This window comes from Meriones unguiculatus, chromosome 8 (assembly GCF_030254825.1).
Source record: "Meriones unguiculatus strain TT.TT164.6M chromosome 8, Bangor_MerUng_6.1, whole genome shotgun sequence".
NCBI classification, from domain to species: domain Eukaryota; kingdom Metazoa; phylum Chordata; class Mammalia; order Rodentia; family Muridae; genus Meriones; species Meriones unguiculatus.
In genome coordinates this window covers 26,640,395-26,667,573 of record NC_083356.1, presented here as the reverse complement: position 1 = coordinate 26,667,573, position 27,179 = coordinate 26,640,395, and the positions used below count along the sequence as shown (strand labels likewise).

The window sequence follows — 27,179 nt, the reverse complement described above, 5'->3', positions numbered from 1 at the left end:
GGTCAAGGGCTCAGAAAGCCCCGTGCATCTGTTTCCGACCATGCAGACCTTACAGCCCTTTGCTTCTTACTGGGGTTCGTGCACACATCAGCCTCCCCAGTCTCCTGCTGGTCTCTCAGCTCAAGCATGTGCTAGCTAAGGGCTTCTGAAGGTGCCGTTCCTGCAGCCAATCACCTGCAGGGTTCACTGACTCATCCACGAAAGGCTTTGCCCTCACAGCCCCATTTCAGCCAACCTAAGTCAGCCTCAGGCCACGTCCTGGACTCTAGCAGAGCACCAGGCTTAGAGGAGCATTCGCTGAATCAGTACTCAACCAGCTGTCAATCAGCTTCCTTGACCCAGTGCTTGAGGCTTCTTCCCCATGAAGAGAAGCGTAGGAGCCTCTTCCTCACTTCCTGCTCCAATCTCTTTCAGCACCATTTCTAGTGTATACATCCCATCTCCAGGGACCCATTTGGAGTACAGGGGTGCTCGCTGCTGGTCTCCCGCTGTGTCCCCAGAGACCAGACAGTGTCCAGCGCCTAGAGATCAACAGTGACTGTGCAGTGGGTGAATAGGAAGTGAGGGCTGGCAGAGGCAAAGCCCCTGGGAAATGCAGTTGGAGTGGATGCCCAGCCGGTTCCACCTGGCACCCTGCCAAGGGCCATATGGATTGCCTGCTTTGGTCTGAGTGCAGGCAGCTCTGAGGCCCCTGGTCTGTGGGTGGAGACCTCCTCCCTGATCTGTGGGTGGAGAGATAAACGGGGTCCTGGATCCCTGGCTCTGGGGCCCCTGAGCTCTCTGTACCCAGCTTCACTCCCTTGTCCCCGGGGCTTGGCTGCCTCTAGATGCAGCTTCCCTTTGGCCCCCTTCTAGATCCTTCCCTACTTGAATACCTGGGGTAGGGAAGACAGCTCACTGTGTGGAGTGGCTCAGGTTTAAAAGGTCCAGAACCCTCACCGCCCCCTGCGGCCTGCAGTGGCTCAGCACCAAGCTCTCTTGCCCAGTAGGGCCTTGATGTTTGGCTTCCCTGCTAGCAGCCTAGGCTGAGAGCTGGTTGTTGGGCCAAGGTAGCCCTCACGGACTGTAACCTACCAGAGTCTGGAGGTAATGTGGATGACCTGCTGGCGAATGTTGGTGAACAGCGTGTCTTGCGGCTCTTTCTCCATCAGTATCTGTAAGTCCACGGGAGTAGGGCCAGAGGCTCAGGCCTAGCTGACCCCACCTCGGACACCAAGTCTTAGCCCCACCCCATGCAACCTGGGTGATGCTACTGCCTGTCTTTGTCCACCCTTAGAGAGCCAGCATGGCCTCTGGGGTGAGACAGGCTAGGTCTGAGTTCTGGGTACATAGTCCTAGTTGCTTGCCTTTGGACTAGGTTGCTCTGGTTGATCCAGGTTGCTCTGACACTTGCTTCCTTAGAAATGAGTCCACTTTGCTGTTGGGGCCCAGGCGGGGGATAGGAGACACCCTGTCTTGATCATTGCCCTTTGCTCCTGACACTACTGCCCAGTTTCCTGTGCATTTCCCACTATCCCAAAGAATCTATCTAGGGAACCAAAATCCAAAGTGATTGGTCTGGGACCCGAGGTGCTGGCCTTTCCAGTCCTCAGCGGCATTGCTGGTAACGTGGGCGTACCTGTTCTCCTCAGGGTCCCGGTAAGACCCAAGTAACCTTAGGGGGACACGGAGTATTTCTAGATGGGACTGGGGTGGTCCTTGCCCTTTCCCAGGTCTGAGGGAGGAGGCTTCCTGTACCTGGGAAAGCTGCTGGTCTGAGAGAGGAAGCTTTGCCTAGGAGGGCTGCTCTGAGGGAGGGTTAGGGCTTCTTGTACCCAGGGTCTGGCACGTACTATCAGACACTCCAGGAGCTCTGAAGTCTGGGAGAACTCGTAGCTGTGGGCACCCTCACTCCGGCTGATGGACTCTACCAGCATCATGGTGGCCATCAGGAAGCTTTGTTTCAGGGTCTCGTCCTGCGTAGGTCAGGCCCCAGGGCACAGATCAGGCTGAGAGCCCAGGAACTTGTGGGAGAGAGCAAGAAGCCAGACCAAGGCCACTATCTCCAGGCCCAGTTGGGTCAGAGTGAGACCATTGGGCTGAGAGTTCGTGGGTGAGGTTTTCTTTCGAAAGGGGCACAAGCGTTCTATAAGCCTGAGGCTTGAGGGGGCTTCTGGAGTGTGGTGGCTGCAGCCTTGATGGTTAAGACTTATTGCCAGCCCTTAAAACAACCCAGGCTATGGTGCTCCTCAGAGGCATCCATCACCCTGGCCTCTCAGGATCTACCCCTCCCCAAGTGAAAACCCCAGCATTTGCTCTGTAGGAAGTGGGGGATGGGGTCCTCATGAAAGACCAGAGAATTTGCCAGGGATAATAAAGGTACTGGGACAATGCAGGGGAGGATGAGCCTTCCCCCCACCCCTTTTGATTCAGAAGGGGAGGGCAGCAGGGAGTTGGGCACAGGCCAGTGACATCCCTGGGCCTCTCTGACACTGCCCCTAGGGCAGGGCAGAGCTGGAGTGCCGGGCTCTGTTGTGGGGGAAGTGCAGGGCTGGGCAGGGTGGGGGATGGTGAGCAAGGGGCCCTGTACCCAGGAGCTGAAGCGGAAGTAGAAGATCATCCTGGACAAGATGTTGTCCACCCATGGCAGGATTTGGCTCTTGGCCTTGGCCGCCATCTGGCCGTAGGAGAGGAGGATGGTGCTGCCAGCCCACTTCCACCGAAGGTTCTCGAGGCTCTGGCCATGGGGCTGGGTAGGAGCGGATTTGGTTTCAGGGCTTGTCCACAGTCTACTTGGGGAGTTGTGATAGGGGTGCCCTGATCCCAGCAAGGTGGGGGAGAGGGGTGTCTAGAGGGTGTTTGTTAACATATGAGGACAGCAGAGGTGGAATTGGAGTTTTTAGGGGGTTGGGTTGATTATACTGGGACACCAAGGGCTATGTGCAGGGCGCTTGGTTGTACTGGAACTGCAATAGCAGGATCTCTCCTGTGACAGTAGCTCTTTCCCCATAGCCCAGCACACTCCTGTCTTCCTGGATGATCAGAGCTGGGTACACCAGACACTTGTGGGCTGCTGGGGGGGGGGCGTGGAAAGGACATGAATCTATCCAGACAGACAGGCGTGGGCAAAGTGGCATCTCCGGCCTGGGTGTGGTCCAGAGTCACCTCTCCTCTCAGACGTCACCAGGGTACACAGGGACATCATGCAACAGGGCCAGCTACCCGCTGAGAATCTGAGGCATACACTGAAATTCTGCCACTTGCCGGATGTGAGGACCCACTGGAGGCCACCGGACTTCTCTAGTTGCAGGGCTAGCCATGAGCAGACCTGCAGGAGCATTGCGAGGCCTCCCCAACCAAGGAATCCCAACTGCGGAGGGGCCCCCAGTCACTGTCTTCCAGGGGGAATCACGTAGGGTGCAGCAAGGTGGCTCAGGAGTGGCACCCCCTCACTATTCGGATAAACCCTTGCCTCAATGACGGCCATACTCCTACAGCGGTTGCTACGCGTCCCTTCATGCAGTGTGGTATTTGGTATCCTCCTACCCCCCACCCCACAACCCCAGGAGCCCCCGAGTCAATACCTTCAGGGAAAGGTTCTGGAGGCTCCATTTGATGGGTGTGCTCCGTCCAAACTGCTCTAGGATGGCCCAGGTATCATCCAAGTGGCGTACGGCAGCCAGCCCCACTGTGAGAGCAATGCCCTGTTGGGCAGAGTGCCCTGAGTCTGTGACCTGGACTCACTGCCTTCCCGGTCCATCAGCAGGGGCCAGGAACTCACACACACTTTAGGACCTGCAGCTCAGAGACACTCACGAGGTGTCTTTTGTGGAGTCTGGTGGGTAGAGTTGGGGGAGGAAAGAGGGAGAGAGGGAGCCTTTGGGCTTGGTTGTTTCCCATGGCAGCTCTGAGCAGACATGCTCAGGAGTGGCGGTGAAAAAGATACATACAAGAAGAGAGAGATGAGCTTATTGTGGCTTGGTTTGTGCCTGAGTGAGGGTTTTCATGCCGTGATCAGGGCTCAGGACATGAGCAGGACTAGGGCTTAGTATAATAAGGATCAGGCCTCAGTGTGTATTCATGGTCAGGTCTCAGATGGTAAGCAGCCACCGGGCTCAGTGTGTGACCGGGATCAGCACTCAGCATGAAGCCAGGATGAGAGCTCAGATTATGACTGGATCAAGAGCCCACTGTATGAGAACTATAGAAGGGCTCAGTGTGTAACCAGGATAGGGGCTCACTATGTGACTAGACTGAGGAGATCTCAGTGTACTACCAGGGTCAAGACATGTGTGACAGGAGCAAGGGTCAGTGTGCGTGTCCTTTAGGGGTCACTCGGGAAGCAGGATTAACAAGCAATGTATGGTGACTAGGTAGAGGACTCATTTTGTGACTAGGGACAAGGCTAAATATGAACAGGGTCTGGGCTCAGTGTGCGACAGGATCAAGGTACAGTGTGTGATGAGAATCAGGGCTCTGCATGATGGAAATCAGGGATTGGTAAGGGACCAGCACAATTCAGTCTATGATGAGGATTAGGGCTTAGTATGTGACCATGACCAAAACTGTGGTTTGGGCTGGACAGAGGATCAAAGGAGACTGTACCCTCACCTCCCTCTGCTTGGGTCTTCACCTGCCCTGATTGGGTCCTCACCTCCCTCTGCTTGGGCCACTGGTGAGATGTTTCCAAGAGGGTTTTGAGGTGCGTCCTTATGGTGGTGCTGTTGTCCTCAGCTTGAAGGATTAGCCCATAGTAGGTGAACAGGAAGTCCTGGCGGGGTTCAACATCCTGTCGCAGGACCTACCCAGCTTGAGCTCCTATGACCAACTTCCCTGGATTCCCTCACCCTGAGGCCCCCTTCCTATGTTGCCCAGGATAGCCTAAACTCCAGCCTGTGGTGAGGAAGGGAGACAGTTCTAGTTCAGCTGCCCAGGCCAAGTTCCTGCTCCCTTTAGACCCACCAAAGACCCTGTTGTTCAAGGGCCTTGTTTGTCCTATGACAGAGCCTATGGGCCTGTGTGGTGAACATGTAGGAGCCCTTATGTGCAGTGGGGCCTACCTTCTCTGGGGTATGCTCTTGCTGCATCCAGCCAGACTTGGTGAGGGTCCACAGCAATTCCTTGGACCACACATCCGTGTTCAGGAACGGCACCGACTTCTTGGCCATCTGTGAGCAGGTGGGGCAAGCAGGGCTGGCACTTACCCGCAGCCCAAGAGCCCTGGCTCCATCACCCTCTGTTCCTCTCACCCTTAGGTTTCCAGGACTCAGCACTTTTTCTTGTTGGATGGATCTCAGAGTCGGGGAACACATTTCTCAAGGTACTCCTAGATGTGCTCGGGATATCTGCAAGCCTCGGGGGGGGGGGGCTGCACTGTGGCATCTAGCCACCGTTCCAATGTGAGCTGAGGGCTCAGCCCAGACATGTGGTTGGCACCATAGGTGGGGCTCAGTCTGTTTTCCAGTGTGTTTTCAGCGCCTGGCATGGTGCCAGCTTGTGGTAGGTGCTCCCCCGTCTTCTAATGACACGAGTGATCAAGCGAAGGAATGCAACTAGCCTTTCTAAATACATGATTGTGGAACTTCCCACCTTAGCTCAACAGGATGGCTGTAATAATGGCTACAAGAGCTCCATTTCCAATGTTCCCGGATGCCACAAGTCAACAGCTGGAGGTTTTTGTTCCCAACCTTCTTCTGGTGTTAGGGACACCCTTTCTAACCCTCAAATCTTAGAAAATATTGATGAATGTTCAAAAAATTTGTTCAAAAATGCAAATTAAGTTGAAAGATACAGTAGCGAATGAGATGTCCCCTTTCCTCTCTTTTGGAATGGTAATGTATAGTCTGTGCTGTTGCATCTTGGAAGTATGTAATTTGCTTTTTGATTTTGCAGGTTACAATTAAGAGATTGCCCTGAGCCCTGAAAGAGACTTTGAACTTTGGACTTTTCAACAGCGTTGAGTCTGTGAAAGGCTATGGAGACTCTTGGGTTTGGAGTAAATGCATTTTGCATTATGATATGGCTATAAGCCTGTGAGGACCAGGAATAGAATGTGGTGGTTTGAATGAGAATGTCCCCCACAGGTCACATATGTGAATGCTTGGCCCCTAGTTGGTGGAACTATTTAGGAAGGATTAGGAGGTGCGCCTTTTTTTTTTTTTTTTTTGGCAGAGGTGTGTCCCTGAGGGCAGGCTTTGATGTTTTAAAAGCCCACAATTTTCCAGTTTGCTCTCTCTCTGTCTCCTGTTTGTGGATTAGATGTAAGCTCTCATCTACTGCTCTAGCGCCATGCCTGCTTGCCACCATGTGCCCTGCCATGACCTTCTGAAACTGCAAGCAAACTCCTATTTACATGCTTTCTTTTACAAGTTGCCTTGGTCATAGTGTCCCTTCTCAGTAATGGAAAAATAACTACAATAATCCATTTGAAAATGACAAAAGGGAACATACGATGAAGATGGCATAAGCTCAACCTCTCTGGTGCTTAAGAAGTGGAAATTAGAGGCTGAGGCAATGGCTAAGGGACCTTGCTGGGCAAACTTGAGGACCTGAGTTTGAATCCTCCTCATTCACATAAAAACAAACAAACAAACAAAAACAACCCAACTCAACTCAGCTCAACCCAACCCAACCCAACCCAACAACAACAAACAAACAAGGTAGGCATTGTTGCATGTGTCTGTAACGTAGCATGGGTGGCAGGGTGTGAATTCAGGTGGATTCTGGGAGCTTACTAGTCAGCCAGCCTTGTTCAGATGGGTGTGCACACAGACACACCCACATAATGCTCTACAATCTACCCCAAATAAGTAGATAATGAATACTGAAAAAAAAAATGGAAATTAAAGTAATGTGTAAGTGGGGACAAGACTGCATGCATAAAGTCATTTCCATCAGCTGCGGGCCATAGGCAGTGTCCCACTGAGGTAAAACGGAGCTGGGAGATTTCTAGTACAGCTGTCATGGTGTCTTTGCTCATGTGTTTTCTTGTGATAATGCAGTGACGAACAGGCTTATGCACCACCAGTCCTGTCAAAGCCGACACACACAATTATGGTGTGGTGTGTACCTTGATCATGATAAATGACTCTTGCTGGCTTATGCATCCATTCCACCTTTGATCGTTATTTGAGTATACTTCCTGCTTATATATTAAACAAAACAAAACAAAACAAAACAAAACAAACCAACAAAAAAACCGCTCTGTACAACAGTGTCAGCAGGCAGCAGCCCCACACAGCTTGTAAGTACTGTCTCTTTCAAGGCCCCGTTTGCACAGCACTGAAAAATGCCCAACAGATCTGTAACTGAAAAGAAGTGTTCTTTGGTGGCAGGGTGATTGAACTGACAGCTTTTTGGATGTGCATGTGTGAACGTTTTGGAAACTGAAATTTAAAAAAAAAAAAGCAATATTGACATCAATCAAAACCCAAAATACGTTTGTCTAAGCAACTAAACGTTCAGGGCTTTATCCTAAAGAAGTCCTGAATTAGAGACACTGTGAACCAAAGGGGGAGTATCTTGCAGGGCAGAAGACCATCTTAGGGCGCCCCCTGTAGGGAAGACTGTGTCATCCCTAGCCTTAGTCTTCCGTCCCAGACATAGAAATTGCTCTCCACAGATGGCAGAGCCTAATAAAATCTTGCTTATCTGGCTTGAGCCCTGCCCTTGGTCCTCTCCCTGCATTCTAGGATACAGAACAGATGTCAGTTTGATCCCAGAGTACTGTGGTCCCTGGGAAGCTTCCGGGTTACCCAGAAGCAGGTGTGTGTGTGTGTGTGTGTGTGTGTATGTGTGTATTCCGGTCTCCTCGCCCACTCCCTTCTGTCTGCTCACTGTGCTAGGCACCAGAGCCTCTTGCCTGCAATGTAACTTTCGAAACTCTTAAAATCCAGCATTTCCCTCCCTGTAGCTCTGTAGCCTCCTCAGTGTGCGGCCCTATCTGACCCAAGGTGATGTGGCATAGATGATAGGACTTGTGCATACCCGACCGTCTCTGCAACTGAGGCATTGCTAGTGCTTCTGTCTGTGTGCGCACTGTACACTCTCTTCAGAGCTTCTAGGGATTATGTAGGGCAGGCACCATTTCACTTAGAAAAATCTAAACACTTGACACTTCAAAGCCCATTTAGTCCCATTTAATATATATAGTCTATACTGTATATATTATATAGGTGTATTATATGTTACACATGCATATATATGTTACATATGTGTATATAACACATACTCAACACACACACACACACACACACACACACACACACACACACACATATGGGTTGGGGAGACAGCTTAGCGATTAAGAGCCCTGGCTGCTCTTCTAGAGGAACCGAGTTCAGTTCCCAGCACCTACACGGTGGTTCACAACCATCTGTAACTCCAGTTTCAGAGGATCCATTGCCCTTTTCTGCAGCTACTGCACATACATGGTGCTCAGACATACATGAAGGTAGAAAACCCACAGACGTAAAATTAAAACGAACTAAAAATGCATTGAACTTATTATCAGTTATTACTACGATGACATCATTAACTCTCTCTCTGTGTGTGTACATAGACTATGGCAAGTGAGGTCAGATGACAACATGAGGGAGTCAGTCGTCTCCCTCATGTGCATCCTAGAGATTGAACTCCGGTCATGAGGGCTGCTGTAAGCACCGTCACTCACAGAGCTTTTTCCTCAGTTAAAACATTCAGGCCTAGTTAACTTACAATGAGGTTCACAGTGTAGCGTGCAAGAGATCGGAACATACATGAGAACTGTGGGATTCACATGTCTTCTAGCTTGGCACAGAGCTGCCAAGGCTCACCTCCAGCATGACCCTTTCTGATGCTAAATTAGTGTCAACTTTCCTGCAATTGTATGTATTTAGAGTCTATCAGGGCTGGAGAGGTGGCTCGGAGGTTAAGAACACTGACAGTTCTTCCAAAGGTCCTGAGTTCAATTCCTAGCAACCATATGGTGGCTTCTAAGCATCTATCGTGAGCTCTGGTGCCCTCTTCTGGCTTGCAGGCCGGAACACTGTATAAATAATAAACAAATAAATCTAGAGTCCTTCAGTGTGTGTTCTTGTGTGTGTGTGCATGATGTTTTTTCACTAAGTGAGCATTTCTGGGATGTATCCATGCTGCTGCCTGCAGCAAACTGGATTTTTTTTTTTAATTTTAAAACTTGGTTGTTCTTAACCCAGATGTCCCTCAGTTGAGGAATGGATACAGAAACTGTGGTACTTTTACACAATGGAATACTACTCAGCAATTAAAAATGAGGAAATCATGAAATTTGCAGGCAAATGGTGGAACCTAGAAACGATCATCCTGAGTGAGGTATCCCCAAAGCAGAAAGACACACATGGTATATACTCACTCATGTAGACCTATAAGATAGGATAAATATACTGAAATCTATACACCTAAAGAAGATAAACAAGAAAGAAGACCCGGGGTAAGATGATCAGTCCTCACTTAGAAAGACAAATGGGATGGATATTGGATGTAGGAGAAAACATGTAACAGGACAGGAGCCTACCACAGAGGGCCTCTGAAAGACTCTACCTAGCAATGTATCAAAGCAGATATTAAGACTCATAACCAAACCTTTGGCAGAGTGCAGGGAATCATATGAAAGAAGGGGGAGTTAGTAAGACCTGGAGAGAACAGGAGTTCCACAAGGACCAAATATATCAGGGCTCAGGGGTCTTTCATGAGACTGTTTCTCTAACCAAGGACCATGGATGGATATAACCTAGAACCCCTGCTCGGATATAGCTCATGGTAGCTCAGTATCCAAGTGGGTTCTCTAGTAAGGGGAACAGGGACTATTTCTGACGTGAACCCAATGGTGAGCTCTTCGACCTCCCCCCCCCCAAGGGAGGAGCAGCCTTGCTAGGCCACAGAAGAGGACATTGCAGCCAGTCCTGAAGAGAACTGATAAGCTAGGGTCAGATGGAAGGGGAGGAAGTCCTCCCCTATCAGTGGACTTGGAAAGTGGCAGGGAGGAGATGAGGGAGGGAGGGTGGGATTGGGAGGGAATGAGGAAGGGGGCTATGGCTGGGATACAAAGTAAATAACCTGTGATTAATATAAAAAAATCTTGGTTGTTCTTAATTGCTTTGAGCTCAGGCGGCTTCCCCTTGTCTGGCTTCCTAAGGTGGACACTGGGTCATAGCTTCAGATCTCCAGTTGTAGACACTGCTCTGCTCAGCCCTACGCGTCTCCACTTTGAGGCTAGAGTAAGTATGGCTGCTGTGCACTTTTTGTAGGAGTGTGCAGGGTCCATAGAACAACTCCACAGGATTTCTCAGGATCCACAGAACAACTCTGCTGGACTCCCCCAGGTAAAACTGGGAGTTTTCTTCGCTGGAAGCAAAAGTCAGGTGAAAACCTGAACAAGCCAGCTGTGGTCCTGAATAGACTTCAGGGGTCCCTTCAGACCTCATGTGCTCTTAGTCGTCATCAGCTGACTGGGGCGACACCTCCAGTCACCTCTCCCCAGGCTTGGAGGTGGGTTTCAGACCTACTTTGGTGTGTCCACTTGCTGGGCAGCTAATGGATAAATTCTTTGCCCTTGCAAGCATGTCAGTGACTGGCATCCTGGCTGTACAGCCAGCAAAATGGGCTTGGAATAGGAAGATTCCACATTGTTATTCTCTTTTCTTTAGTAGACACAGGACTATTGAGACTTTCTGTTTCTTCTTGTTTTAGTTCTGATAATCTGTGTTTTGCAGAGCATCCTTTAATGCCTAAAGTGTTTGTGCAGTTGTTAATTATTCTGTGTTGAAAGTAACCATTTTTCTCCTCTTAATAAGTATAGTGATTTTCTTTTTATTAAATTACTTTCTTTTCTTTGTACTTGCTATGTAGACCAGGCTGGCCTCAAACTTAGGACACCCCTCCTGCCTCTGCATTCTGAGTGCATTTTTTTTCTTTCCTTCTGTTCATTTTGAGTTTAGTTTGTTCTCCATCAGTAGCTTCTAACAGTGAGGTTTTAAGCCCTTTCTACTATAAAAAGCTTTTTGTACTGCAGAATGTTCAAATATGTTTTCATTAATACTCACTTAAAAATACTTTCTAATTCTCCTTCAGACGCCTTTCCCTTAACATTTTACCGAGAAGTGAGTGGTTTAATCTCCAGGCATTTGGAATGCTTTCAGATGTATTTTAACACTGACCTCTAGTTTAAATTTTGGTCATAGAAGTCTTCTGTTTGGTTTTAGTCCCTTTAAATGTATTGGATTGTTGATACACAGCCAGCGTGTGCTGGAGAGAAGCAAGTCCTATTCATAGCAGCAAGGATGGCCAGTCAGATGGATGTGGTTGACAATATCTCTAGTCTTCTAGTCCTCAGTGATTTATTTCTTGCTGCTCTGTTTCATTTCTGGAAACCACTCCTGCTTCTCTGCCTGCTACCTGTCACACTGCTGGCAATCAGCATTGAAGTGGGCCCCTCGTGTTCTGCACTGGACAGGACCTGTACAACCACCTCTAACCCCATTTCATAGATGAGCAAACTAAACAACAGAGAGGTAAGGGAAGTCAGCTCAGGCCACAGTGGTGAGTAGTTGACCTTGGACTCGAACCTGGTACAAGCCCCTCAATTGGGAGAGGGTCAGAGATGGGCCTGCCCTGACACTGCGTCTGGGGATGTCCCATCTTTAGTCTACCCCAGCCTGTCTCTGTTCTTCCCAGATCTTCACTCTGGCTCTTGTGTCTTTTCTAGTCTCCCAAGTGTGAGTGGCATGAGCTTGTCTGGGTTGAGCATCTGCTCTGTGCCAAGTGTCTAGAGACGAAGATTAAAATACTCCCCCAGTGACCTTAGTCAAGCCAATCCTGCCCCTATGCTGTGTGCTCATCTGTGAGTGGAAGATTTCTTGCCTCCCCCGCTCCCTGCCATCCCTATTTCCCCTTTCCCCTTCCCACTCCTTTATTCTCCCCACCTCCCCCTTTCCCTCTTCCTCCAAGGCCACAACAGTCAGCTTGCTGACTCTCACTTATTGCTGTCCCTCAGAAGGCCTGGGGTGATGGGCTCCCTCTGTACCTGGGCAATCAGATCTTTCCAGCTCTCTCTGTCTTCTTTCTTGAGAAGATCCTCTGTGGGAAAAGGGGTTGTGCTAAAGGCCAGGTCTTGCACATCCCTCAGATACCAGCCTGCTCCTTCCTGTTTGATCCACAGAAAATCAGGGAGGGTAGGAGAGCCTCCAGAAGAAAGAACATGAGCTGGAATGGGGATCAGGGTCCAGAGAGCTGGGCTGGAATTCTGGCACTGCCTGCATGCCGTGTCCAGGCAGGCTGTTTGCCTTCTCTGGAGCTCGTTTTTCACTGGTAAATGGAGGGGCCTTTTGGGATGTGCTGTGTTCCGTTCAAGTATGGAAGAGTAAGGCTGGGAAGGGACACTTTTTGGGGGTGGAAAACCTTTTAGGAAGTTTGGAAGTTCTACCATGTAGAGAGGACTTTTGGGGATCCCTCTGCATTGGGAGGGCCCCCACCCAGCCTGCCAATTTGGAGAAGGACAGGCTGAGCTAAACCATATCCTGCCTGGTCCCAGGCTTGAGCACAAACTCTCCGGAATTGTCTTTGGAGCCCCCGCTTCTCCTCCCTGCTTGACCTTACTGGCTGCTGACCTGCTGTTCCCAGGGCCTGGCTAGGAGTGGCTCACGCTGGCTACCTCCTACTGGAAGCCTCTCTAGTGGCCTTCTGGGCAACTGGCCCGGTCACAGCCGGCACCTTCCCAACTGGCACTTTTAAGGATAACACATGCTTATGAAAAGAGTGAATGAATGAAGTAGGCAGAAGCCCAGGGTCCGAGGTAAGGCAACATGGGTAACCCTAGCCATCAAAACTACTTCTTTGATCTGGGATTCTCATCTGCCTTATGCAGCCAAGGGAGACCATGAAATAGCCAGTCTGGGTGTCTGGGTAGAGTGACAGCCTCACAGGGTCTGGGCCAACTCCTGTCCTGTCACGACTAACAACTTGACTCTATCAGACAGTGGTATGGAGGTTCTTTCCCGCTCCATGGGAAGGTCCCTAGAATGGCCAGGGCTCCTGAGGGTTTGTGGGGACATGAATCTCAGAGTCACTGAGAGGGTTGGTTGGACTGCAGGGGCTTAGGGCTTCAGCCTGCATGAACTATGCCATAGCCATGAGGAGAGGGTGGTCCCATAGGCCTTTCCAGGTCTCCTTCTATTTGCAGAGCCCTTGATCCACCCTATGGCAGCACATACCTTGAGAAGACAGGATGCCCATCACATACAGTAGGCTGCGGTGTGGGAAGACACCCGTCAGGAACTCTGTCTCCAAGTACTTGGCCACTGCTGGCCATGAATGCCAACAGAGGGCCAGTAACACATTGCTAGCTGCATCTTGATATATGTCATCCAGTTCCTGGGTGGGAGAGGAGGAACAGTGGTCAGGGGGGAGTGGGAACAGATGGGACAGGGTGACAGTGGTCTGTACCAAGCTGGGTAATTCCACATGTATCGCCTTCACCAAGCCATCTTTTGAATGGAGCACAGGCTAAGGTAGCCTGAGATGGTCTGTCTCCTGATGCTGGGCTTTCTAGAGTCCCAGGACACAGGTACTGTTTTTTGCTCCCTAGCCTTTGCTACTACTCTGACCTTGCCTGGAACTCCAATTCTGATTGCTCTGTTCAAATCTATGTTCATTTGTAAGCCCACCCCCAAGACTGTTTTCAGGACACCCATTCATAGGCCTTCTGGCTGAAGCCACCTTCCCCATGGAGCCCAGGCAGCTTAGGACATCAATCACCCCCACTAATTCTTTGTCACTGTGGGTTTTGGTCAGTGGTCATATTTCCACCTTAAGACCTCAGCCTGGACAGCCAGTGTTTGTAAAGCTCCACCCATGCCAACCAGCTACCTGTCTGTGGCATGGGGCTCGTTCCCAGACAGCTAGGAGCCCAGTACCTGCAGCTCAGCTGGCTCTTCTCAGCAAGCATGCTGCGTTTTGCCAAACCTGCTCCCACACACTCAGGGTGCCCTGGGGCGGGGTTAGAGAGAGGTGGTTCCAGCAGGGTACAGCTGCCTGACTACATTTGAGGGTTTGGCAATATCTGTAGGGGTAGATGTCTGAGCTGACACTCCCTCCCCCCCCACTCCCCCTCCCCGCCTCCTGCTCTCCCTGCGCTGCAGGAAATTGTCGTATGAAATCAATACACCACTTACAGCTTATTATAGGCACGGCTGTGAGGGCCTCTTGTTAGCACACTGGATTGAATCTGATTTTGCGATTGAAAAAGAAAACAACAACAACAACAACAACCAAAAACCAAAAACATAAGTCCCTCATCTAAAACTATATTTAGGAGATTAAAAAGAGGGAGCAACAGCAATCATATTCTGAAAGGCAGGAACTGAAGGACAATGGAACTGAAAACCTAGAGCTCTGCCAGCAGCAGGGAGCAATGCGATCTGGTCCTTCTCACTGGGCACCATACCCTCCAGCTGGAGGCAAGGGCAGTCTTGGCTCCTTAACTTTTGGAACTGGGGTAAGCAGTGAAGAGGCTGGAAAACAAGCCATACTGGGCAGAGCTCTGGGCATGACCGGGAGGAAACCATACAACCTGCTACCCAGTACAATCCAGAAACAGCTGAAAGGAGAAGCCAGAGGCTGAATACAGACAAAAACATCAGGTAAAACTCTGGGGGGCAAGAGAGTCCTCTCAGTTGGTAATGCATTCACTGTGTTAAGTGCAAGGACCTGAGTTCAACTCACGGTATCCTACGTGTAAAGCTGGGCATGGTGAGGCATGCTAGCGGTGGGGAGACAGGGATGGGTGGTCAGCCTTGCCTAACCAGTGAGAGACAGTGTCCTCAAGAAACAACGTCCTCCAGAAGAATGTCACCTGAGGTTGACCTGTGGCCTCCACGTGCACACAGGAGCATGGTGCTCACGCTAAACAAAAAGTGAAAACCGATGTCATCAGAACAAGAAGAGGAGATGACATCTCTGAATGGCACAAAGCAGTGCATGGCGTGACAAGACGCACCTTTTGTTTTTACCCATGGTTCCTTGCTCACAGGCCTCTCCCTAAGGGTGTGTGGGGGGGCACAAAATTATCTTCCATGTCCTGGTTTTCTTCTTCCTGTTGCCATGATAAACACCAGGACGGAAGCACTGGGGGAGGGAAGGGTTTATTTCACCTTATAGGTTACAGTCTGCTATGTTTGGAAGCGGAAGCGGGAACTCAGGGTAGGGCCCTGAAGCAGAAGCCATGGAGGACTACTGCTTGGCTCTCTCCCAGGTTCACAGCCAGCTACCTTATTTACACAGCCCCGTCTAACCTGCCTACGTATGGTACCGCCTAAAGGGGGCTAGGCCTCCTACATCAATTAGCAATCAAGAGCATGCCCCACAGACTGCAGGGCAGGCCAGTCTGATGGAAGCAGTTCCTCAGCTGGGTTCCCTGTTCCCAGGCGTATCAAGCGAGGGTGAGCTATCACATTCACCAAGGCAGGCTGCAGAGCCCTTGTTTTTTTTTTTTTTTTTTTTTTTTTTTTTTCCTGCCTTTTTTTGTCTTGGAGTGGGTCCTAGAGACCCTCAGATCTGCCTTGTCCCATGGAAGCAGTTCCTCAGCTGGGTTCCCTGTTCCCAGGCGTATCAAGCGAGGGTGAGCTATCACATTCACCAAGGCAGGCTGCAGAGCCCTTGTTTTTTTTTTTTTTTTTTTTTTTTCCTGCCTTTTTTTGTCTTGGAGTGGGTCCTAGAGACCCTCAGATCTGCCTTGTCCCATGGTGGGTCATATGACCTCTTTATTCCAGAGAGTTCCTGCCCAATGCCCTGGAAAAAGGAATGCCAAACACAGTGGCAGGAAACACCCGAGCAGATGGCCCTTGATTGGCACCCTCCCTCCCCCCCGCCCCCAGCCACCACTGCACACAGAATAGTCTGCGCAGGAACCAAAAGGTCAGAGTTCACCGATTCCTTGACAGCTCAACCCAAAGAAGTTTCTGGAAATTGAGAGTACCTGGAGGGGGAGGGGTGCGTCCATCCTTCCCCACACCTCACCGCACACATCTTTCCAACTGTGTGCTTCGCAGTTTCTCTCCTAACAAATGAACAGGCTCAAGAGAGTCCCCCCCTCCCCTCCCCTGAGTTCCCTTAGCTGCTAGAGAAAATTAAGTGAAGATGTGGAAGTGATTGTGGGAGTCCCTATCTGAGACGGTTGGTCCGGGGATCCGCCATGACAGCGGGGGCTGTGACAGTATCTGAAGGGGGCAGGCAGCCTGGGAACTGAGCCCAGCCTGTGGAAACAGAGGCAGCCACCACCGTTAGAGTGTCAGAGCCTCCTAGGTTTGGGGGAAGCCCTGCTGGTGCCTACAGCCTCAGAGCTGCCTGATTTTGGAGCCGCCCCCACGCCTCCAAGGCCACAGGCTTCTGCAGCGACTGAAGTGGGAAAGTCAAGACAAGATGTTGGTTTTCCCTAGCACCCAGGGGGACATGAAAGAGGACGACGATTCTGTGAACGAAATCGAGATCTCTTGAAAATTAGACTTCTGAATAAGGTGTCATGTTAGAGGCCGCCTGTGTGTGACTGTGAAGGAGAAATGTCACGGTAACGGAGGGCGGATTTTATTTCAAAGAGGAAGAGAGAAGAGCAGTGGGACTCCTGAAATGAGGTGACAGAGAAAGACAAGCGGCAGAGGGAACAGGCATGAGCCTAAGCTCGAGCCCACGCTCTGCCCCTCCCCCACACTAGGGTGGTGTGAGGTGAGGGCAAAGCCTCATTTACATATGTTACAAAATTTGAAAACAAAACAAAGGTCAGGGAGGGCTGTTGGAGGCTGGGGAGAGGGCTCGGCAGTTACGAGGACATACTGAACATACTGCTCTTGCAGAGGACTCCCAGTTCCCAGCATTCACGTTGGGCAGCTCACAGCTACCTGTAACTCTAGCTCTAGGAATTCAACACTCTCTTCTGGCCTCTCTGAGCACCTGCCCTCACATACGCATGCACATCTATACACATAATTAAAAAATTAAAACAAATCTTTAAAAATGGTTAGCGTGTGTGTGTGCATGGGTGTATGTGTGGGCACGTATGCCAACGTATGCACGTGGAGGTCAGAGGGCAGTTTTGCGGAGCTGGCTTTCTATCCACCTCTGTGTAGGTTCCAGGAATAAAACTCAGATTTCTAGGTTTACATCAAGCCATCTCACTAGCTCAGGCTTGTTTATTTATTTATTTATTTTTTTACTTTAAGAAAGCTGTATTGTTCATCCCCCTTTTACCCCTGTCTAATATTATTTACAAATTGTTCTTTCTTGTTCAGATTTTCATCTCTTGTTCCCTCCCGTTTCCTCACCTTTGTCTTTTCTTGTCTTCTTTTATTTAAGCTTCCTTCTCTTTTTCCCTGTTCCTGTCTCCTTCCTTTATTTCATTGCTATTATATACATGCTTTATTGCTTACCTTCATCATGGCACCTTCACAGCTTATTCTACCTATATCATTTGTTTGCCACTTTCTTCTCTACAGTTATTGGTGGCATGGCAGTTAGCTTTAACTGAATTTAATTATGTTTCTTTATCTGGTTTGGCTTTTGGTTGCTGTTATAATAGTTTGTTTTCTCTTCTCTGAGTGGTACTTGGGATTAAACCTTAAAAGAGAAAGATTAGGAAGACTCCACAATAAAATTGGAAAAGACAAACATCTCAATAGACAAGCAAGTCACAGCTCAGAAACACAAGACGTATGAAAAAGCAAGGCATTGTCACTCCTGCAGAAGATCATGACTCTTCAACTACTAAATCAAAGATATGACATAGTTGATATGCCAAAGTATTAATAGGAAAATTAAGTGACACTAAAGTGGTTTCAGACAAGCAGATAAAGAAGTAAAAAGACATCCCAGCACCTGGGCAAGAAAGTCAGCAACACTGACTTTCTTACTGAGGAGTTCAGTAAGAAAGCTGAAACAACAAACAAAAGAGCTGAACAGAAATACTGGAAATGAAAAACTCAGTATATCAAAAAGAGAACAGTGGAAAGGAAGAACCACCAATTGACCAGGCCAAGTAGAAGAAAAAAAAATATTAGGAATTTAACATGAGGTTGAAGAGTTTTTGTTTTTGTTTTTTTTTGAGACAGTGTTTCTCTGTGTAGAACTGGCTGTCCTGGAACTCACTCTGTAGACCATGCTGGTCTTGGACTCACAGAGATCTGCCTGCCTCTCTCTGCTTTCTGAGTGCTGGGATTAAGGGTGTGAGCTATCACCACCTGGTGAAGAGATCTTATAGTCAGAGACCAGTAAAAGAACAAATAAGCATGGCCATAACTTGTGGGAATTCTTAGGCACAATCACAAAACCAAATAGGGAACCAATAGGGAGGAAAAGATGTTAGCATACAAATGGAAGGCACAGAAAACTGATTCAGTGAGAAATATAGTGGAAACCCCCCAATCCAGGGAAAGAGGGTATCCAAGAATGAGAGTTATTTAAAACCCCGAAAAGTCATGATTAGGAAAGAATCACTTAATATCACTGTAGTTGAAAAGCCAGGACCACAGAACAAAGACATAATGCTGAATGTTCAAGAGAAAGATGCCAACTGAAAGACCAACTGGTCAGACTGATACCCGCTTTCTCAGGGCAGAAGCTTCAAACTGTCTTTAAGCTCTGAGAGTAGGTGCTGTCCCCAATGCGGCAGGAGGTCAGAGGGCTTGGAGAGAGAAAAGAAACTAAAGGTGGGAGCATGGCTGAGGCAAGCTGGAGACCTATGACAGGGTAGGCTCCTGGGAGGATATGGGGGTGACTCTAGTAGTGGGAGTCATAGAGACTGAAGAGGCCACCTTCTCGGCAGATGGGACTTCTAGTGGACAGAGGGGAACACCAAACTACTAACAATAACTTCGACCCAAAATTTACCCTGCCTACAAGGGACAAAGTTAAAGCAGAGATTGAGGGAATGTCCAGCCAATGCCTGGTCCAACCTGAGACCCAACCCATGGGAGAAAGCCAACCCCTGACACAGTTAATGATCCTCTGCTATGCTTGCAGTCAGGAGCCTAGCATGGTTGTCTGTAGAGGCATTTTAGTTTAGAACATGGCTGCTCTGGCAAGAGATCACATCTAAAAATCTTCTAGGTCTGCATGATCCAGCTGGAATACAAAACACACTTTTAATCCAGGAGACAGAAGCAAGCAGATCTCTGAGTTCAAGGCCAGCCTTATACAGATCAAGTTTCAGGTAAAGGAAAGTCCAGGTGTTGTGGTACCCACCTTTAATTCCAAACAATGAAGGTAAAGTTAGTTTTTAGAAGGAAGCACATAGGTTTGAAAGTGATGTCTAACTGAGTGGCAGAAAAAGTGACGAATCAGAGAAGATTTGATGGAAGATACGCTCAACTTTCTGAGAAGAAAGAAAGAGAAAAAGGAAGCTACTTAAGGGACAATGCAGAGAGAAAGAGAGAGAGGAGGCAGTTTTACTGGGACAGTAATAGAGAGACAGGTTGCAGAGAGAGAACAAACTAGACCAAATGAGCCAGAGAATGAGAAGGACAGATTGCTGGAGTTAGTATGAGGCCAAGCAGAGCAGTTCAGGTGCTGAGAGAGAAGCCATTTTGAATAAGTCAGCTGGGAGAAGAGTTTGAGCCAGGACAGCTGAGTTGAACTAGCCAGCCCAGAGCTCAGAAAGAACAAGAAAGAGTGAGCTTAATAAGCCTTAAGTCTGTCTCAGAGGCTGAAAACATTCTAGGCCTAGGTTAGATTGTATGGAGGCTAGAAGCTTCCAGGACTAGGCCTAGACTAGCAGACAGTAAGGCAGTAAGGCTCCTAGATAACAATTACTTCAGGAGGATAAAAGTTCCTTTTACAGTTATCCTCTGAGAGGCTCCACCCAGCAGCAGATCAAAACAGATTCTGAGACTCACAGCCAAACATTAGGCAGAGTGTGGGGAGCCTTGTGGAAAAGTGCGGGGGGCGGGGGATAAAAGAACCCAGGAGGGACAGGAACTCTACAAGAAGACCATCAGAGTCAATTAACCTGAGCTCAGGGGGTCATACAGAGACTGAAGCAGCAATCAAGGACCACACATGGACTAGACCTACACCCCTCTACACAGATGTAGCCAATGGGCAGCTCAGGTTTCATGTGGGTTCCCTAGTAAGGGGAGCAGGTGCTGTCTCTGACATGGACTCTCTTGCCTGCTGTTTGATCACTTTTTCTTTGGCAGGGCTGCCTTGCCAGGCCTCAGTGAAAGAGTATGTGCTCCTAATGTGACTTGATGTGCTGGAATGGGGTGGGTTGGTGGGTTGAAGAGTAGGAGGATGGGGAAAGAGAGAGGGAGGGTGGGACCAGGAGGAGAGGAGGGAGGGGCTTTACTAGTGAAGTGAATAAAAAAAAAGAAAAAGAAAAGCTCCGAGAGTAAATACCTGCCAACCAAGATTACCATACCCACTAACCTTATCTTTAAAAATCAATGGAGAAATAAAGACTTCCCAACATAAACACAAACCAGAAAAATTTAGTGACTACTAGGCAGTGTTTCAGAAGATACTTAAAGGAGAAGAAAGATAGTCACAGATTTAGGAGCTCAGAAAAGAATGAGTTTCATCAGAGGAACAGATGATCAAATGAGAAGTAGGAAATGATCAAACATGTCCCGTTCAATAAACAAGCAGGGATGAGATGAATAAGAGCGAAGAAAAGAATACTGTTTAAATAAAATATGAAGACAAAAAAAAAAAAACAACCGTAGAAATCAGCAAGTACCTCCCAACAATGAACTAAATATAAGTGATCTCAATTCTCCAATGAAAAGATACAGACTTTCTGATTGGATTTACAAACAAGATTGATTTGTTGCCTATCAGACACAGAACTCTTCCTAAAGACAATGCAGCCAATTGAAAACATTGTGTTTAGTGTTCACATTATGGAAAATTCAATTCTGGCAGGAGAGCCTATGAAAGCCAGAGTTATTTGCTTCATTTTGCTGACAATTATTTATATATAATATATGTGAATGATACTACTTTAGGAAATAATAATAATTTTTTTTTAGGTAAAATCAGAAAGGGTAGATTTATTCAGTGTGACCACAATGAGAAGAGCAATTCCATTCAGTTTAAAAGTGATTCACTGTTAAAGAGTTCAAAAGACTTAATTTCATAATAAGTGAGGAAAAGCATAATACAATGTACTTGATGATGTTGGAGGAGCTACACTAGAGCTGTATGTTTCCTCCAATAGATATGTGTATGCAAACTATGAGCCTAACAAACAATTCTATAAATCATGTCAACATTTTATGGTTTAAGTCATCCTGACAAGCTAATTTATGGTATTTTCAAAAGTTAAATTTAGTAAGCCTGAGATACATAAAATCCAAGCAAGCAACCTAATAAAGAAAGCAGTCCTTTGGGGGGGGAAAAAACAAAGAAAAGAAAAAGAAACACAGTCTCTGGCCAACAAACACACAGATTAAAAGTGAAAGGTTAATATGTCAAGCAGCAGAAATCCAAAGCAAGCAGGGGCAGCTATAACTATGTCTACTCAGCATCCACAGGGGTTCTTTTTTTTTCTTCTTCCCCCAAACAAATTCTATTTATAGTTTATAAATCAAGTCAGTATATACAAAACACATTGCACTTTGTCAGATCATAATAGAACAGAACTAGAAAAAATATTGAGAGAAACCATACAAACATACGGTGGTTAAATGGTACATTCTTGACATGAGTTGCTGAAGAAATTGTGGAGGAAATTTTAAAAATTCCTAACAACAACAACAACAACAACAACAAAATCAAACGAAAATGAAAACACAGCTTTCCATAAATGCAGCAAAGGTGGTTCTAAAAGGGAGGCTCACGGGCGAGTGCTCAGTCTAAAACAACAACAACAAGCAGAGAGAGAAACAAAGCAAATAAAAACTCAACAGCTCTGAGAGAACAAGAATAAGCTACAGCAAAGGGAGGGAAATAACTATTAAATATTGGGGAAGAAATATGTGAAACGGGGATCTATAAAAACAATAAAAGGGATCAGTGAATCGATGGAGCGGTTCTTTGAAAAGATAACCAGTTTTACAAACTCTTGTAGGGGGCACAGAGGTCTCTGCACTCACAGACATGCACTAGGGGAACTGGAAGGTTAAGCACACAGAGTTGTTCCTTTAAGGGAAAGAATGGAAAACTTGTTGTTGGCCCAGAAGTCTGGAGACGATATGCTTTCTAGCCTGGTGACCTTTGCACAATCTGTATAGCGAGCAGGAGACCTTCTGGCATCAGGCCCTCCTCCAGACCCATCTTTAAAGCTTGTTCTTCTCAGTCAATCTATGGCACCTATCTTTATGGAAGCTGCAAAAGGTACTTTACAAAGAGTTTCCACGTAGTCACATGGATTTGTATTTATCTTATTTTGTTCCTCAGAGAGATTTAGATAAGCTTTGTTGTTCATGTGGGATTTAGTTGATTATCACAAAAATAGTTCTCACCAGATTGTTCTGTGCTTAAATAAGCCTAAAATAAACCACCTGAGAGTCAGACTCCTCAAGTTGGAATGAACACCAGATACTGAGTCATGTGGACTGCCTTCTTGTCTCCCACAGCTCATTACTCTGCTTTCCTGGAGGTTGCAGAGACCCCTGCAACTCTTAGCAAAACTAACCAAAAGAAGGAGAGATGACACAATCAAAAAGTTAGAGATGAAGTGGGGGCATGGGTGGGGCAGCACAGCAGATATCAATGGAATTCAGAGGATTATTAGAGAATACCTCCGAAGACACGGACACATTCCTAGAACCATAAGACCCGACAAAGTTAAATCAAGTGGCTGGAAACAACCCAAAGAGATGTCTAATGAGCAGTGAAGGCGAGACAGTAGTGAGGAGTCTCCTAACAAAGGAATCCCAGAGCTCGATGAACCTTTAAAGAATTAACTCCAGGCCTCCTCAAATTGTACCTTTCCGCAGAGAGAGAGAGAGAGAGAGAGGGGGGGGGAGAAGACCACCAACCTCATTCTATGAAGCCTATGTTATCCTGGTGCCTGAGTTAGTTACTTTTCACATTCTTGTGACAAAAAAAAATCTGACAAAAATAGCTAACTCAAGGGAAGATAGACTGACGTTGGTTCAGTGAGAGGATATCGTCGCTCATGGTGGGGAAAGCATGACAGAACATGTGCGTGGGATTCCTTACATCTTGCTGTATTAGGCAGCAGAGAGAACTTGAACCAGTATAGGTTAAGTCTATACATTTTCAAGGCCTGTTCTCCCATGGCCCCTTTTCTATAACAAGGCCCTACCTGATAAAGGCCCTATGACCTCCTAAGAGAACAAGTCTTCAAACAGAAGAACCTGTGAAGGACATTTCACGCTCAAACCTTAACAATACTTAAATCAGATAAAGGTGGGCGCGTGCACACACACCAAACAGACAGACAGAGACAGGCAGACTAACTTCCCAAACGAACATAGAAAAACTCTCAGTAAAATAATATCAGACCAGACTCAGGAACACATTAAGATCATTGTGGTGGTTTGAATGAGAATGGCCTCCATAGGTTGATGTATTTGAATGCTTGGTTCCCAGTTAGTGGGCTGTTGGGAAGGATTAGGAGGTGTGTCCTTGTTGGAGGTGATGTGTCATTCATTGGGGAAGGGCTTTGAGCTTTCAAAAGTTGGCACCAGGCCCAGTATCTCTCTCTCTCTCTCTCTCTCTCCTCTCTCTTCTCTCCTCTCTCTCTCTGTGCCTGCTGCCTGTGGATCAGGATATTAAAACTCTCAGCTACTTTTCCAGCACCATGTCTGCCTTACTGCCACAATGCTTCCTGCCATGGTGACAATGAAATAGCCCTCTGAAACTGTAAGCAAGCCTCCAATTAAATGGCTTCTTTTGTAAGAGTTGCCTTGGTCATGGTGTTTCTTTATAGCATCAGAACAGTGACTACGACAGAAGTACCAGGGAGTGGAGTATTGCTGTGACAGGCCTGACCATGCTTTTGTTTGGAGGAATATAGAAGATTTTGGGACTTTGGATTGGAAAAGTGGTTGAATGTGCTAAGTAGAGCTTCCTGGTCCATCCTAGTAGAATCACAGAGACAATGGTGCTGAGGGTACGTGCACTATTGGAGCCAAACTCAAGAGGTTTCAGGGTGAAAGAATATTAGAGACCATTTTTTTTTTTTTTTTTTGTGATATTGGCAAGAAATGCGGCTGCTTTTTGCCCTTGTCCTAAAAACCTGCCAGAGGCTAAATGGAAGACTTTGGGGTTAATGTCACACTGGCAGAGCAGATTTTAAGACACTAGTATCGACTGTATCGTGTGGTCATTAGTGATCACTTTTATGCAGTCTAACAATGAGCAAACAGGGTAAAGAGAAATAGAAAAGGCACGGTTTGGAGAGAAAAGGAGCACAAGGAAATGTAATAGTGGAGCGAAATCCTGTGCTGAAAGAGAAAAAGTTTAAAGAAAAGACTGGTGCTAAGTGGAAAAAAAAGAGCAATAACCTCAGGGCAAGATCCCACCTATGCAGACTTCCAATTTGTGAGAAGGACTTAAAGGAAAGCTTAAGCAGCAGAGGGAACCAGCCACCAAGGAAAGCGGATGCAGATGTAATTAAAGGAGGGGCTCCGGTTCCAGCCCAGCTCCAAGCAAGCAGAAGAGGTTGGCAACTTCGGCCGTGTGGTTCTGGCTTTAGAGCAAAGAGTCCACAGGAAAGGGGTTGTGGAACTTCCCTCTCCGGTTAAGGAGAGCTGCTGAAGCCAGGCATGTCGCCGGGAGGTCCTGTGTGGATACCTGGAGGGGCCATTGTGTGGAGCTGTGAAGGTGAAGGCAGAGTGTTGGAGATCTCAAGATGTTGGAAATGCCAGAGCCCTGAGATGTCTGCCGAGGAGAGCTGCTGACTGGCTGTGGAAGCGAACCAAGAGAGAAGCGTGTTCCAGCCAACAAAACTGGAAGGAGTTGGCGATCTGACACCGGAGATGCAGACACATGGAGTTTGCCCAGCTGGGTTTTGAATTTGCCTTGGTCCAGTATTTCTTTACTATCCCTTTCCTCCTTTTGGAATGGAAATGGATATTCTGTGCCATTGTATGTTTGAAGTACGTGGCCTTTAAAATTTTTATTTTTTTAAAAATTTTTATAGGGAGTTCCAGTTAAGAGATTCCTTTGAGCATCAGGAGACACTTTGGACTTTTAAACAGTGTTGAGACTGTGGTAGACGGTGGGGACTTTTGAAGTTGGGCTGAATGGATTTTGCATGACGATATGGCCATGAGTCTATGGCAGCCAGGAAGAAGAACGTTGTGGTTTGAATAAGATTGTCTCTCATAGTTACATGCTTGGTTCAGTTGGGAACTTTCTGGCTGGGAAGGATTCGGAGGTCTCTCTCTTTCCCTCCCTGCTGCCTGTGGATAGGAGGCAGTGCTCAGCTACTTCTCCAGCACCATTCCTGCCTTCCTGCCAACATGCTCCCTGTGATGATGGTCACAGACTAACTCTCTGAGACTGAACAGTCTTCAAGTTAAATGCTTTCTTTTATAGGCGTTGCTTTGGTCATGGCGTCCTAGGAATAGAACAGTAAACAAAGAAAGTCATACAGCATAATCCAAGCTGATTTTACTTCAGGGATGTAAGAATAGTTTAATATATGCAGATTCAATTAAAGGTCTACAGGATATAAATAGAATCAGGGTTGGAAATTACATAAGGACAAACGCAGAAAAGGCAACTAATAACATTCACATCCCTCCACAATAAAAGCTCTAAAGAAGTTAGGATGGAAAGGAGCATACCTCAACAGAATACAGACCACACATTCAAATCCTATAGCTAACGGTCAATCAGTGAAGACAATGAGAACATTTCCACTAAAATCAGGCGCAAGATAAACATGTCAACTCTTTACACTTGTATCCAACATACAGCTTGAATTGCTTGTTAGTGTACGAAGACAAAATAAAGAAACAATGACGCAAAGGGGAAAATTAAGAACTCAAATTGTCTTCATGCTATTTACAGAGGACATGATTCTCTACTCCAGTGGTTCTCAACCTTCCTAATGCTGGGACCCTTTAATACGGTTCCTCATGTTGTGGTGAGCCCAACCATAAAATTATTATTGTTGCCGCTTCATGACCGTAATTTTGCTATTGTTATGAATTGTAATGTGAATGTCTGATATGCAGGATATCTGAAATGTGACCCCCGTGAAAGGGTCGTTCAGCTCTCAATGGGGTTGCAACCCACAGGTTGAGAACCGCTGCTCTACACTAAAGACCTTAAAGACTCCACTAGAAAACTCTTAGATCTGAAAAACTTTAAGTCCTTCAAGTAGCAGGATAAAAAAAAAAAATATCAACATTCAAATCAGCAGTTTTTTACATATCAATATGCCCTTATATCAATAGCGCATATGCTACCAAGAAAAAAACGAATCTTATTCATAGTAGCCTCAAAAACACTAACAAAAACCAAACATAAACCTAACAAAGGAAATAAGAGACTTATATCATAGAAACTTTAAAATAGTGGATAAAGATTTAAAGAAGAAACTCTTAATAGATTAATGGCTATATTGCCGAAAACAGTCTACAGATTCAGTATGGCCCTTATCAAATTTTTTTTTTTTTTTTGAGACAGGGTTTCTCCATGTTACCTTGGCTGTCACTTTGTAGACTAGGCTAGCCTTGAGCTCACAGATGCCCCTATCAAAATTTAATGTTGCTCTTCACAGAAAGAGAAAACATCCTTAAATTAATATGGACTCACAAAAGATGCTGAATACCAAAGTAACCCTAAGCAGTGACAGCAATGCTGGAAGTATTTCAAATTACATTAGACCGCTACAGTAACAATACCAGCATGGTGCTGATACAAAACTAGACAAACAAACCAATGGAATAAAACAGAGACTCCAGAAATAAACCCCCTATAGCTTCTTGATTTACAACAAATATGCCAAAAATATATGTTAGAGAAAAGATAGCTTTCAACAAGTAGTGTTGGAAAACAAAACAAAACAAAACAAAACAAAACAAAACGAAACAGGCCATCCACATGTGTGAATCTGAAACTAGATCACCCTTCACCCCGTGTACAAGTCGATTTATAGTGAATCAAAGACCTTCGTGTAAGACCTGAAAATTTAAAACAGGTAGAAGGTAAAAACAACAACAACAACAAAAGCCCAAACATACAAACAAACAAACAAAACCAACAAAATGAACAACAAG

General features: G+C 46.9%; 1 protein-coding gene across 1 annotated transcript in view; it reads right to left on the bottom strand.

The window, feature by feature from the left end:
• The window catches only part of LOC110542305 (maestro heat-like repeat family member 5), a 64,990-nt gene that overhangs the window by 31,229 nt on the left and 6,582 nt on the right, over positions 1–27,179 (bottom strand). Inside the window, exons 5-12 of the mRNA XM_060390506.1 lie at positions 13,206–13,365; positions 12,020–12,072; positions 5,040–5,147; positions 4,634–4,750; positions 3,564–3,683; positions 2,570–2,728; positions 1,833–1,955; positions 1,075–1,154 (exon numbers count right to left, since the gene is read on the bottom strand). Of these exons, the coding sequence (XP_060246489.1) occupies positions 1,075–1,154; positions 1,833–1,955; positions 2,570–2,728; positions 3,564–3,683; positions 4,634–4,750; positions 5,040–5,147; positions 12,020–12,072; positions 13,206–13,365 (920 nt within the window). The remainder of the gene's footprint in view (positions 1–1,074; positions 1,155–1,832; positions 1,956–2,569; positions 2,729–3,563; positions 3,684–4,633; positions 4,751–5,039; positions 5,148–12,019; positions 12,073–13,205; positions 13,366–27,179) is intronic.